The sequence below is a fragment of the Sinocyclocheilus anshuiensis genome, unplaced genomic scaffold (assembly GCF_001515605.1).
Source record: "Sinocyclocheilus anshuiensis isolate Anshui unplaced genomic scaffold, SAMN03320099.WGS_v1.1 scaffold44, whole genome shotgun sequence".
NCBI classification, from domain to species: Eukaryota; Metazoa; Chordata; class Actinopteri; order Cypriniformes; family Cyprinidae; genus Sinocyclocheilus; species Sinocyclocheilus anshuiensis.
The window spans coordinates 1,052,289-1,067,779 of NW_015555746.1; the positions used below are offsets into that span (position 1 = coordinate 1,052,289).

Below are 15,491 nucleotides of genomic sequence, written 5' to 3' on the forward strand. Positions count from 1 at the left end.
TGCATCACTCACTCTTACCCTCTCTTCCAAACTTTACAGTATAATTAATCTCCCTTGGTCTCCCTGTCCTTCTATTTCTCCGGCATTAATCTTGTTCTTACCATTGCTGCAACACTGATCATAACAGTTATGCCTCAACAAGACAGGTTCTATTATGAGTCTATTAGACTTCAATGGCTGATAGTCATTGATCAGTACATTTAAAATTATACAATGTATTCTTGTTCTTAAGCACAAATGGCATAAATTATGTATTAAAAACTTATGCAGGGTTGTAACCAGCATAGATGTATTGATGTGCTCTCTACAGTCCTCATTCGTTATATATGTGTATTTGCATTATATACTGTATGTGTAATTGTGCCACTAGTGGCAACCAAACAGAATTGCCATAATTACTATTGTTTCCAAACATGTAGTCCTGGTCCAGGCACATGCTACTGAACATACACAATTTTGAAAGAACAGCCACAATTTTTAAACTCTTTGAAAACTCAACTTACAAATGGTGTTCTTATTATATTTGTCTCTTCACATTAAAGGAGATTTTAACACTGAAAAAATGACGCACTTCACCGTTAAGTGTACTTTTAATCTAAATGCTTCCTTCCTACTCTTTAAGGTGACAAATGCTGCTGACAGCTGTGCCACTTCTTTTTTCAAACTAAGAACCAGTGGGTGTTTGGTTTGAGTGTTTGTGTGTGTCTATCACCAACATGAGTGGGAGTGTGAGGTTACAGGTGGGCCTAATAAACTGCAGGATCCCAACACACACTTGCCACATTGCTGTACTGTTCCCCATTAAAGACATGCACTGAATGAATAAATATAAACTTGAGGTCAGGCTCAGACGGATTGTGATCAGGTTCAGCAAGCACTTTATACACTGACATTTTCAGAATCTGATAGAGTAAGGTGTAGTCATTTTTTAGTGTTAAAATTTGTCATTTCACAGATAAACATGTAGAGTGCCGTACACATTGATTTCTGACTGACCTGCAATTTCCTCAATGCAGCTGGCCTTTATGTCCAACAGGACAGTTCCATTAATGATACAGCTCCGTAGCTCAAACAGACTATGGAGAGAGAGTGTAGCTACATATGGCTTACTCCACCTTTCCCCTCCATCTTCCACATCCTCCTCAAACTTTAACCACCTGAGAAGTATTAAAGAACAAAGAGATTCACATAGATAGTTTCTTGCTTCAACTCTCAGAAGGCAACAGAGGGTTGTTTGATAACCAAGTTTTTAAACGGGTCTGGGAACCTTCAGGGGGCTGCAAGAACTAGGGGGTCGGTGGAAACGTTTAGAGGAAAAAAAGTAAAAAATTTAAATATAAATCATAAAATATAAATATATAATAACAAATACAATTAATTAAATAAATACAAATAGATAAATGTTTTAATAAATAACTAAATGGTAATACATATAACAGTACAATACTATACTACTGCAAAACTAAATATTTTCCAAATAATATTTTACACATTTTAGAATTTTTTTATAGAATAAATTGCGTCTTTGCATGAAAATACAGCTGCCATGGCATCTAAAATATTCAAAACCCCTGAGTTACATTTTTGGCACTGGATATCATGTTGTAGGACATGTGCATACCTCGCAGTTTCCTTCCACTCTGCATCTTTGCCATCTTTAACACAGATTTCGTCAAGTTCTGTGAAGAGGTCATGTGCTGCATGCTCCTCATCCTCTTCAGTGCCCAGAATAAACTGAACCCTCTGGGATGGAGTATCTGAGAAAAAGAGATCAGATGAATGAGAGACAGAGACACAGAGAAGAGAATATTTGTCAAATTAATTTTCACTGTGAGAGAGGAAGTAGAGGAAGGAAACACAGTAAACAAAAGTCTCATCCAGGCAATTTTCAGTGATTGTTATCATAAATCTGAGTTTATGTTTTTAGGTTGAGAAAAAGAAATAAGGGTCCAAAGTGTGCTTTTTTTCACCAAATTGCAGGATTTTATCACCTATAAATAACATTCAGGCCCAAACCACATACGAAATAGGCCTATTTTATATTTACTGATTTATTAATTACCTTTAAGAGATTGTTTTGAAGGAAAGGATATGCAACCGATATATATTTATATGCAAGAGTATTTTCCAATAATATTGTAGTAATTTTTACTATTTGTATCACTCTGCTTATTTGTGTTTGTACATTTCAGATAGTCTTTAAGTAATGTTAGTAAAGTAGTAATTTAGTAATGTGTTAAAAAAAACACACATTTCACAGTGAAGCACTGCAAGGAAGCTTGATTCGTTTTTGCCAAAATCACATGATCTATGATGTCCAAATCTTTGTTCGCCTGAGAATCACATGACTGCTTCAGTTGTATCACAAGGAGTGAAACTTAGTGCAGTTTTCCTTACTCTAATACGTTTTTAACAATAAATACCTGAATTTATATATAAATCCCAATGTTCATTTGACTATGAGAAGCCATAACTGGGGCATGGTTAAAATAGACTGCAGATTTTTTTTATTTGAATTATTTTACTTTCAGCACACAGAAAAAAAATATCACTTTGACCACTTTTATTTCTTTTTTAAAAAATTAGATGTTCATTATTTTGACCACCTGATGGCCGCAGCATACACCGTGTTTAAAAGCTTTGAGTAATGATCCTTTTTACAAAACAGCTGAAAGGAAAGACTTTGTGCTTTGTAAAGTTCAACCTTCACTATTTGTCTATCAGTCTTTTTATTAGCATTGGGGATTTTCAGTGTCTCTCTGGAGGTTATATATCGTTATGCCAGTAGGTGGCGACAAAGAATGTATTTTTTTCATTTAAATCATTCAATTAACCGAATCGTTCAAAGCACTGAATCATTTAGGAAAATAACGATACGAATGAGTCATTAAATCATTCACTAACCTGAGTAGTTTAAAACACAAATTCATTCAGAAGCGCAGCCACCGTGTGTTGCTTGGAGATGCCCAACGGTAAATTTTCGTCGGGGGAGCGTAAGTAGATAAAGTAACTGGGAATGTTGTGTCTAAAATGATACTCATTTTTAATAACCTTATTTCTCACTTATTTGTTTTATAAAAGCAATATGACATGGTCACATTTGTGGCGCTTTCGCGAGCGTTCATTCTGAATCCTAGATATACAATTCTCCAGATTCACCTTCCGGTGAATTAAGCTACAAGCGTTTGCTCGACTTGTTACTGCTGTTGTCGTTCTCACCGTGTGATGTTGTGGTACTTTCTGTGTTCATGTCTTCTTGAGCTACACTTCCAGCCCGCATCCTCTCAGCTCTTCTGCGGTGTTTGGAGCTGTTCGGCCGGTGATGACGATGAGACTGTCTGCCCATGGGCATCCGCACACCCACAAACAGAGTCCTGTGACCTGAGAGAAAAAAGATAGCTGGTGAGATTCAGTGTGATTTTTGCAGTTAATATGACTGTATTGAGCTGTTGGCTGTATCACATGAATGACTGAGCAAGTGTTGTGGTTGCATACTAACCTTCTAGCTCTTCTTTCTCATAATGGATATTCAGAACTGAGCTGGTGCCACCATGGTCCACCACAGCTTCCTCATCAGGCCTCTGTAATATACGTTTACTTGTTTTTAATGAGAGTGTAAATAAGTACATACAGTACCATAGTCTTACTAACCCTAATCTTTTAACAGCATTGTTTATTTTGTGTTATATATATTTTTTATATATTTTTTTCTATTTGAGGATGGCACACAAAAGTTAGTTTTTCTATCACTGAGGGGAATTTCCATTGACTGCTTTTATAATGAGCTAATGACATCTTTTTTTATCCCCTCAACCTGATACTTGCAGAAACCTTTCATTTCTACATATTATTTCAGATATCATTTACTATGTATTCACCTGTTTCATGGTAATTGTACTTTAAGTTTCACTGTATTTGTAAACGCACCTCAACATACACACAATGAATTCAGACTTGAATTCGACTGCATTTCAAATAAGGGACCTGTCTCCGATGATGAATGTGTGTAAGGGAAAGACAGACTTATGAGTTATTATAGGGACTGGGCTTGCATAAACTGACATTTACTGTGTTATTCTAAACAGTGGATGCTTTCTTATCAAGCTTTAAGGGGTAAAATCATAATTTTTGTACACTTTATTTCCATAAGGAAATAAATACATAAATATTTGTCATGTTATTATTATTATTATTATTTTGCATAGTCATCATTTGTTTAAATGCCCATTTTCCACCCTCTCTCTGACCCTATTAATTAAAGTGCTATTTAAGAAGTAGGTTTTTGCTGCTTAGTTTAATTTCTGAAAGTTATTAGGTTTTCACAGTACGTCATAGGACTCATAATAAAAAGATCTTAATCAAAAATCTGATTTTCCCCATCATTTGACCCGTCTACTTAATCTCTAATGACGAGTCAAAAAAGGTATCTTAAAATATTACCAAATTAAAACATTTCACTTTGCATACCTTTCATCAAATTACAAAGTACACTAAGTATCAAAATTTTGTCTTTAGACCATACATATTTTATTTAGCACATGAACTGCTTGACCCTTAGACACAATATAGAACATGTAGATGAATATCGCATAATCCTGTGACAGTTTAGTTATAACTGTATGCAAAATAGATGCACAGTGGCAAAATTAATACATTAAATCAAAGTTGCATATAAGATCTTACCTGACTTTGTGGTTGTCTTTTAATAAAGGTACTGTAACCCACTACCTTCAAACAGTCAAAGACCACTGATACTTATTAGGCTTCCTATTATTCACTTCCTTCTTTACATTTGTGTGTGTGTGTGTGTGTGTGTGTGATATCCCACTGGGATGCTGCTATCTTTCCATGACAAAGATGATTCATCAATGTGTTTTCATGGCTTTCTTATGCAGGAACACAAGCCTATAATTCATATAAACCCTGTTGAACATTTCCTGCATCAAAAATACAGCCAAACGGAGCAAAATATTCTCACAGGCTTTTTAATGCATGTACAATAATAATATATCCAAGAAAAGCTTTGTCAAATGAACCCATTGGCTTTGATGCTCTTTGATGCAAATTATGCTCTGTTGTTTATTTTGCTTGAGGCTTATGTGTATATTTGATCGGTGAGATACTGATTGGCAGTCATAGTGTGGATCAGCATTGAGGTCATGCATTACATTGTGTGTTACAACAAAAGCACCAGTAGCTTTCCACTATAATAGCATCCGCCTTGTTTCCAACATCCCACTAACATATAATTATGGTACAGGCATCTTATCAAGGTCCACCAGAACTACAATTATTATAGGCTCAAGAACAATTGCTTACGTTTCTTAGCTTCTCTAATCGTAAGACCACCGGCTGTGATTTTATTGTGATTTTAGCTTGCATTTCCAGGTAATATATGTTACATATATGTTACCTCACTTCTGAATGATTACTGTTCTGTTTTGAGGTTTTCAATTAAATGGATCCATTTCATACAGTCATGCCCTCTGCTTTCCCTTTGAAGAATGAGTGCATGTGTGAATACAAGAAAAATAGTATTTTGCAAAGGGGGGCCCATTAGTTAAAGAGCCCTTAAATACTGTTACTCATTTAATAAGGATATTTGTTCCCAGACATATTCCACTGCATGATATGGTAGGACTTGCCAGAATACAGACGTCATTCATTGTATAGATTGGTGGTCACGGTGTGATTTTCAGAATCGACTAGTCAGTGGGGTGGTTGAACATTTAGTCCACCTTAAGGAACCCTGTATATTTACCTGACCTCAATAAGGGTTTTTTAAGGGTTGGACTATTTTAAACTGTACAAACTGTTTTAAAAAAAGTAAAGTTTTTGGTAGGACACTCAAAAAACAGCATGATACATGAAGCAACTGCTGGAGACATTTGTCTGAAAGGGGATTATAAAAAATAAAAAAAAAGTAGAAATATATTTGAAGTTGACTAGATAAACTATCAACCTCACTAATCAAATTGTTTGGTTTTGAACAATTACTTACTAATTACTTGTTTCATTCTGTAGTGTGTGTAATCATTACTTGTGAGTCTTAAACACAAGACAACTAGGGGTGCTCCGATCAGGATTTTTGAGGCCGATCACTGATCGCCGATCACAGAAAGCAGTATCTGCCGATGCCGATCACCGATACCTATCTTTTTAAAGTCTTCTTTTTATAATTTATAACTATTTATAGTGATGCTCCAATCAGGATTTTTAGACATTTATTCAGAGTCAACACACATATGGCATTTTATTAAAGTCGCCAATAATTTATTTATAATATATATTATATATATTTATTTGTAAATAATAAATAATATTATTAAAGTCTACTGTGTTTCAGTCAGTGAAACACAGTAGACTTTAATAATATGCATTTAAGGTGTAATTACTAAATTTTCGTGTCAATCCATGTTCATATTTACTGCAAACAATGCGCTGTTACTTTAATTCAGGGCTTGCAGCGCAGCAAAAATAGACTCGGTGTGGAAACCATCTCTGCACTGCTGCAGACTCACCGCTCGTGGAACGCACTGATGGACCGCAACTGTGTGCAGTGTGAACGCTTTATTAATCCGTTAACATGAGCCCGGAAAAAATACACAAGAAAAACGCACTGCAAACGGAGTAATGTGAACCTGGCGTTATGTGTGTGCTGTGAGTGTGCATGAGCGCATGGTCTCCAGGAGAGCGTACAAGCGCTGAATGGTTAAACACTGGCAAGAATTAAAAAGTAATGCAATTTATAAACTTTAGTGGCGATGTGAAACTGCCTCGATTGTGCAAGTGACAATTCCTGTGTCAACTGTGCAGAGTGTAGCTCGCTTATGGACAGATGCGATGTGGTGATTTGAAGACATTTGTGTATTTTTAGAGAGACAGAGAGAGCGCGCGCGGTGATTCACTCACGCTGTTTGTGAAATTACGTCTCACACAAGGTTTTCAAATTTCTTTATAAGTTATTTAATGAAGAAATATGAAGGTGAGTACCTCACCTTCAGCATTATAATGATTTCACCCGCGCCGGACAGAGACTGAAACGGTGCCGCTGCATGTCGTGCCAAACCTCTCACGGCAGACGCGTCATCAGCTTGAGATCGTTTTTTTGATATCGGCCTTTTTAGAGACCGCCGATCAATCATCCCAAAGCGATTATCGGCCGATAGTGATCGGTAGCCGATCAATCGGAGCACCCCTAAAGACAACCATACAATTTATTACTCAGACTGCCTTGTCATCCCAGTCATGGATCATTTGAGTAGTTATTGTCATTAAAACACATACCCAGGGGGAAGGAGAAAATAGAGATAGAGCTAATCATGTGAACATGTTAATGAATTTTTCATCATCTGCTTTATGCTACTGTTTTCCTACTCCTTCTCTCTCAATCTCTCCTTGTCCTTCTCCCTTTATTGGTCTGACATGAGCACATACCCTAATTAAAATAATAACAAAACACTTGAGCTGATTAGACTGCTCCTGTGTCACCTAGCTACTCCTTTGTGTGTACAGTATCTGTGTGTCACTCACAAAGGGAGATTTTCCACTTACAAAAAATGGCTTCTTCTTACCTCTCCTTATTACCAGGCAACAATTTTGCAGTCCCTGATCAAAGATGCATACAAATAAAACAAGTCTATATTGTATGGAAACCTTAACAGCAATTTTATTTTTCTTCATTTTTACTTTCTATCTTGCAGTCTTGATCTATGAAATCACAGTTGCGATCACAAATGCTACCAAAAGTTTAGGGTCAATATAATGTTTTTATATTATATCGAAGAAATTAGAAGAAATTAATCATTTTATTCAGCAAGGAAGCACATTGACCAAAATGACAGTAAAGACATCTATAAATATAATATCTTTATTTCTTACAATGAGACTGCATAGCCTAATTTATTTTTTATTTTTTATTTCTTACTTTATCTCACAATTACCAATGTTCCAATTTTTTTCTCTGAGGAAGAAGTGGTATAAGTAATAATTTAGAAGGTTTAGATGGAGGTCACTACCAAGTGTCAGTTTGGCTGCCAGTACATGAATATTGCCCTTTTTCCTTCAAAGGTCACATGGGCCATTTTCTTGCCCGTCCTCCTCTTTCCTTCCTGTTCTGTAGCACATTGCTTTGACAGTTATGTTAGTAATCTTGACACAGACTATTACCACTGCCACTTCCAGATGCTCCCGTCTGCCTGAACAGATACAGTGACACATGCACACACACACACACACACACACACACACACACACACGCGCACAAACCATAACATAATTTCAACTCTGAAGTGAATGCTTTTATGTTGTCTTTCATAGAGGGTAGAGTGTATGTTATCGATTACTGTTTATTTTTCAATAAACCACTTAAAGCATCATTTTGGGAGAGATGGTCAACCCACTGCAGTATTCAGACTTGGAATAAAGAATTGGTTAGAGAGAGTTGAAGTACAACCTGTTACTCTTTGCAGAATGACTCATTCACTATTCATTGCCACCTCACCCTTTCTATCACAATGGCATCATAGCCTTCATGTCATGCGTATTTAAAATAAAAAATAAGGATCGGTTTGCATGTTACCTTTAAGTGCATTTGTATTAATGTTGTGTGTGACAAGTTTTTGTGTTTCACAAAGACATTTTTGGTTCCCTGTTCTTGTAATGTATGCTTGTGTGTGTAAAAAAATGCCATGGTATTAACATGTTTTTTGGCATAATACCAAGGTAATAATATATTTTAGTATATTTTGGTATTCTTTAAAGTTTGAAAAAAGCCCATTGGAGATTAAAGTGTCTGATACCATCACTGTATCATAAAGCTTCAACAATATGTTTTTGTAATGGTGTCTTCTGAATATTTTAGGCACATTAAATTTGTATTAATCACTCTCGGAAATATTTCTATTATACTGCTGGAAGTTTGAGACTAACAATTTATAGTCTATGCATAACAACCATATTAAAGACGCTATTATTCTTATTATTATGCTATTATATACATGATAATATATTCTATATACTGCAATTACATTACGGAAGGTGAAACTATTATTATGCATTCACGTTATAAATTAAATTAACCCTGCACAAAGACTGCCTTTTATTAGCTAACTATTTGGAATGGATGTGGGCAGAGTACATTTTGTAACTATTCATGCTCTCTGAAACCTGTTTCAAAATGACAGTCAGAAACAAGTGACCAAATGAGAAAAAGAGAGATGTTGAATGGCATAAAAAGAGCACAGCATCAGACAAATAGTGATAACAAAATGAAATTAAAGCTGCAAGCAGTGATGAAAGGGCCCTCGCACCTGGGCTCACCGCCACCCGGTGGCTTTAGGAAAACAGCTAACGGTGGGCAATATGCATTTAAAGTGATAAATATAGGAGGAATATGTCAGTCATTTATATGTGCCAAGCTTCCTACTGCCAGCTGGTGGCGCTATGACTGTAACTGAATGTTGGCATGTAGATGTCTTCAGACCAGGACTTTTATCAAATCTGTGAAATTTGTTGCAGATTGAACATGGTATGTTTGAGTTAGTGTAAAACATGAAATGTGCTGTTGCCAACAGGTGGTGCTATAAATTATAACTGAATATTGGCATGTAAATGTTTTCAGGCCAGGAATCTTACCAAACATGTGAAGTTAGGGGCAGATCAGACATTGCATGTTTAAGTTAGTGTAAAACAAGTAATTTCCTTTTGCCAGCAGGTGGTGGTATGATTAAAACTGAATATTGGCCTTAAGATGTGTTAAGGCCAGGACTCTTATCAAACGTGAAGTTTAGGGCAGATCAGACATTGCATGCTTAAGTTAGTGTGAAACAAGTAATTTCCTGTTGTCAGCAGGTGGTGCTATAATTTTAACTGAATATTGGCCTTTAGAAGTGTTCAGGCCAGGACTCTTATAAAACGTGTGCAGTTTGGGGCAGATTGGGCATTGTATGCATGAGTTACAACAACTTCCTGTTTCATGGCATTAATAGCATGCTTTAGCACTTAATAAGTGTTGCTATCGTATTTGAGCATATTTCTAGCATGTTTAGCACACAACGCCATATTTTACTGTATTGCTAATAGTGCATCACAGTGTTAAACATGTCACTTCCTGTTGCCAGTAGGTGGCGCTATAACTGTAACCGAATATGAGCATGTAGCTTATCAAACGTGAAGTTTAGGGCAGATCAGACATTGCATGCTTAAGTTAGTGTGAAACAAGTAATTTCCTGTTGTCAGCAGGTGGTGCTATAATTTTAACTGAATATTGGCCTTTAGAAGTGTTCAGGCCAGGACTCTTATAAAACGTGTGCAGTTTGGGGCAGATTGCGCTATGACTATAACTGAATCTTGCCATGTAGATGTGTTCAGGTCAGGACTCTTATCAAACTTGTTAAATTTAGGGCAGATTGGACACTGTATGCCTGAGTTACAGCAACTTCCTGTTTCACTGCATTAATAGCATTTGAGGCAGATTGGACATTGTATACATGAGTAACAACAACTTCCTGTTCGATGGCGTTAATAGCATGCTTTAGCACTTAGCAAGTGTTGCTAGCATGTTTTAGTATGTTTCTAGCATGTTGCCAACCTATTAACACTTGCTGACGCTTTTTAATATGTTAGGAGTCCATAACACTGTTAACCATGACACTTCCTGTTGCCAGCAGGTGGCACTATGACTATAACTGAATACGGGCGTGGACGTGTTCAGGACAGAACACCTATCAAACGTGTGAAGTTTGGGGCAGATCGGACATTGCTTGCCTGAGTTACAGCAACTTCCTGTTTCATGGCGAAACATCAAATTTTGTCAGGCCGCCAGGGACATGCCCCTTAACGAAAACGCAAGATCTTCGCAAAATTTAACGTCACAAAGGCTTAAGATAACCCTCACCAAATTTGAAGATGATCCAATTAAAACTGTAGGAGGAGTTCGTCAAAGTACGAGGCCTGGAAATGGCAAAAACTGCACAAAAATCGTACAGGAAATTCAAAATAAATGACTTCCTGTTGGGTTTTGGATTTTGTACCAAGAGACTTTTTTGTAGGTAATGGTGTGTTACATGTGTGTACCGATTTTCGTACATGTACGTAAAACGTAGCTCGAGGCGCACTCCGTTGAAATTTTACAGGTGGCGCTATCGAGCCATTTTGCCACACCCACTTCTGAAACCCATATCAGATGTAAATTTTCGCCAGTTCTGACGCGTGTGCAAAGTTTCATGAACTTTGGAGCATGTTTAGGGCCTCAAAAATTTGATTCGCTTTGGAGAAGAAGAAGAAGAAGAAACTGAGCAATTCCAATAGGCCCCTTACACCATCGGTGCTCGGGCCTTAATAATAATAATAATAACCAGGTGTTTTCATTCTTTGTTCACATGTATGTGGCATGTGAGGAATCCAAATGAATTTTACACATATGCATAATTCCAAATTTTTTGGGCATCACAGGTTATCGTACAAAGGTAATGCTCACAGATGGGAAGATGAGCTAAGAAATGTACAGTAATTCGTATTTTAATAAATATAATATTGTGGTTTTCCAGATTCAAAAAAACAACAAAAAAAAACAATAATGTGAATGAAATTAAGTTGACTGAGAAACCTAAAGTAGACCAAAGTAAGATCTGAGTCAACTTTATGGCCAGTGTCACTATTCCGTCTACTTGTTTGGTTCTTTTAAAGAGGACTTGAGTGAAAACAAACCTAAGGTGCTTTTTGAAGAGAGTTTATATTTTATGAGTGCCCGCACACACACGCACGCACACACACACACAGGGGCGTGTCTACGTGGTGGCCAGGGGTGGCACCGGCCCCCCCTGAAATTTGGCTGGCCACCCCAGGTGCCCCCCCTACCAAATGTCTTGCCATAGGCTTGTTTTTAGTAAATTTCTAATTTTAGGCGGTTTCTATAGTGTGATCTTAATGACAATGTCGAGAGCGCATAATGTTACGCGGTAATGGTGTGTTACATGTGTGTACCGATTTTCGTACATGTACGTAAAACGTAGCTCGAGGCGCACTCCGTTGAATGTGTACAGATGGCGCTATCAAGCCATTTTGCCACACCCACTTCTGAAACCCATATCAGATGTAAATTTTCGGCAGTTCTGACGCGTGTGCAAAGTTTCATGAGTTTTGGAGCATGTTTAGGCCCTCAAAAATGCGATTCACTTTGGAGAAGAAGAAGAAGAAGAAACAGAGCAATTCCAATAGGGTCCTCACACCATCAGTGCTCGGCCCTAAAAACATTATAGGTAACGACTCTCTAAGCTAGAACATTGTTGAGGTTTTTCTTACATATAATTAATAAAAAGGCCCTGAATAGAATGAGATACAAAAATATATTTTAAACCATTTTTCCACAGGTGTACATTAAAATGTATATTATCTTTGCAAAATGGGCAATGTTTATATAGTGTGAACATGCTATAGTTATATCATAAATGAAGAGGATCTTTTTAAAAATTTAGATCATCAGTGCTCAACACACAAAAAAAATTGTTTTAAAACTCTTCATAAAAGATTGATCAGAATTTTCTTGTAAATGTATTAAATAAAACCTCTCAGGATCATACTAGATAGAGACAGAATTTGACTAGAAAAAAAAACCAAGGTATAAAATGAAATCTGGGTTGAAATGAAAAGTTTCAGGCGCCATTAATGTAATGGACATATTGACCCAAGACAGTTCTGAATGGTTCCCTCTTATTCACTCTCTCTGCTGAGAGTGTCTGAATAAACACACATTTCTCAACAAATGGAAAAACTATTGATCGGTTTTCCTCACAAAGAGAGGCTTTACACATGCCCTTTCACTCCACAGTCTCTATCCACTGGATGATAAAGTTTTCTCATATATGTTCAGAAGTACCGAAACTCTTTAATTCCCATAATGTTAATGTTTTTTTTAGATAGGCAAGTGAATCCTTCAAGCAGATGTTATGAAACTTATAAACAGAATAATTCACCCAAAAATGAAAATGCTGTCAAAATAATTCATGAATTGAGTGCTACTGTACAACATATTTCTAGTCTTTTAGATTTTAAGTCATGATTCCCTCAAAATCTTGATTATCATCACTGTAACTTCCCTTGGCGCATACATGAGAGATGCAGCAATGCCCGATTCATGAACAAATCAGTTTACTCATTGAATGACTTGTTCATGAAGTGGATTGATCTGGTTCAGTTTACTCAATGATTCAGTAGTTGTTAACAACACACTTGAGTGGAAAATAATCAGTGAATAATGACTGTTTGGTATGTTTGTCACTCACTCACACAAAGCCGTTGTATGGATTCAGAAGACTTCAAATATACGGATGACTTTCATGATACTTTTGCAGTTTTTTAGCTTTATGGGAATAGTTGAAAAAATGGGGAAAAAAAGTACTGATCCTCAGGTCATCCAAGATGGGTGGATGAGTGGGTAAGTTTGTTTATTCACTGGAACAGATTTAGAGATATTTAACATTACATCACTTGCTTACCAATCCTCTACAGTGAACGGGTGCCATCAGAATGAGAGTCCAACAACTGATAAAAACAAATAATAATCCACACAAATCTAGTCTAGTTTTAAGGTCTTGTTAACTGAAAGAGGTTTGTAAGAAACAAATAAATCATTAAGGCATTTTAACTTTAACTTTCCATAATTCATAATAACGCTTCCAATGAAGAAGTCCATTCAGTTCTCCTCTCACATCAAAACCCACAAACATATTTGTTTTGGACTGTTTACGCTTGTGATTTGTGCGTATTTCTCTCCTGATTCAGATGAGATGACTTATTCTACTAGAGAAAGCAATATTATGGATAGATGACTTGTATTTAAGCCGGAAGCAACAGTTTGAAGTTAGAATGATGGATTTGTTTATTACAAACATGCAGCTTTTACTTCAGAATACAATAATTGACAGACTGAAGTCCTGAGGATTATTTGTAAAATATTGTGATGTTTTTATAAGCTGTTTCAACTCTCATTCTGACGGCACCCATTCACTGCAGAGGATCAATTGATAAACAAGTGATGCAATGCTACATTTATCCAAATCTGTTCAGATGAATAAACAAATTCATTCCTTTAAAGCTCAAATTCACTTTAAAACCCTTGTTAGTTGTACAAGAGTAACCAGTCTGTTATTCATAATTTCTCCTTTTGTGTTCACAGATGAAATACACGTTTGCAACGACAAGAGGGTGAGTAGAAGATGATTTTTTTTTATACTAATGGGTGAATTAATCCTTTAGCCTTAATGACAGGAAGCAGTAGCTGCTCAAAGGAGCCAGGAGTCAGGTTTCCTCCTAACATGTCAAATGATAAGCTACAAGCATTTCACTAAAAGCAAGCAGCGTTTACTTTGGCGCTGAAAAGCTGCTCCAATAGCGCTGTTGCAGTCTAAAGACGGACCCTCAGTAAGAGAGGATGGCGTCAAGGTCATTTGAGGGTAACGGGGTACATTGGCAGTACACGCTCCCCAAAGGAAGCCATATTTTGCACAATAATCTCATTGATACAACATCATCAAATGCTAAAAGCTTTAATTTCCAAACCAATTCATGGCGTTACGCGCACACTCTTGCAGCATTAGTGTAATGGATAGTAAATTATACATTATGTGCTATTTCTATCTCGCGCTTCCATACTAAACCCATTACAATACGACAGTGCGGATCCCTCTGCAAGAACGCCCATAAGCCTTGACAAGACACTGCTATACCGGCAAGCACACAGTCAGTGACGAGGATAATAAACGAATGATGCGAGCTGTTGTCCCTGGCAATGGGGATACTGCTGCTGCACGTGCCTGTAACACCGCAACAACACACATCCACGCGCGGAGCACAAACTGAGCTACTAAAGCAGACATGGAAGAAATAGGAACGGCCCGCTTTTAACGGGATGCAATTATAGACCGAAAGTGTAGCATCGATAAGATATTTTGTGGCAATGGGGGCGAGAGGGAACACACAGTACTATTGATCCCTACACTAATGGGGCGCCCGGATGTGTTTGTATTCCATTCAAGAATTTTAACATTAAAAGGAAGTCTTATGTAGATGGTGATTTAAGACATAATATGGCACATTACAGACTGTTTCCTATAGCAGATGTCCTATTCTAAGTTACTGGAGGAATAAAACGAATAAACAGACTTATCAGTTATGCAATAAACACATAAGTACGCATCGTATTAACTACCTGATAGCTCAGCATGCTCTCCTGGTCGCTGTTTTCGGCAGGCATTGTTAACTCCGTTGTAAAGCAGAGTCAAAGGTGCGTCGATTGCAGCTTCCACAGAAAGAATACAGCGACGCGGATCAGATTCGCAGTTCCTGCTGAGAAACTCCAGATCACTTGATGCATATACGGTTAGACATGAAGTACTCTTCATTGATCCCTTCTTAAACTAACATTGAGATGTACACGCGCATTCGCCCTGTCTATACTTTAATGCTGTTGTTAGGCGCGCGCTCTCCAGGAC

The 15,491-nt window shown here is 37.1% G+C and overlaps 1 protein-coding gene across 3 annotated transcripts in view; it reads right to left on the reverse strand.

The window, feature by feature from the left end:
• The window catches only part of LOC107673578 (electroneutral sodium bicarbonate exchanger 1-like), a 30,003-nt gene extending 14,512 nt beyond the window's left edge, over positions 1-15,491 (reverse strand). For 2 of the 3 annotated variants that reach the window (XM_016467213.1, XM_016467212.1), the window contains exons 1-5: positions 15,209-15,491; positions 3,500-3,581; positions 3,220-3,381; positions 1,622-1,757; positions 997-1,157 (exon numbers count right to left, since the gene is read on the reverse strand). In XM_016467213.1, coding sequence (XP_016322699.1) covers positions 997-1,157; positions 1,622-1,757; positions 3,220-3,381; positions 3,500-3,581; positions 15,209-15,253 — 586 coding nt within the window. In that variant the 5' untranslated portion in view covers positions 15,254-15,491. Of the gene's footprint in view, positions 1-996; positions 1,158-1,621; positions 1,758-3,219; positions 3,382-3,499; positions 3,582-5,413; positions 5,421-15,208 lie in introns of those variants that run through there. The other variant, XM_016467214.1, reaches the window with a different exon arrangement.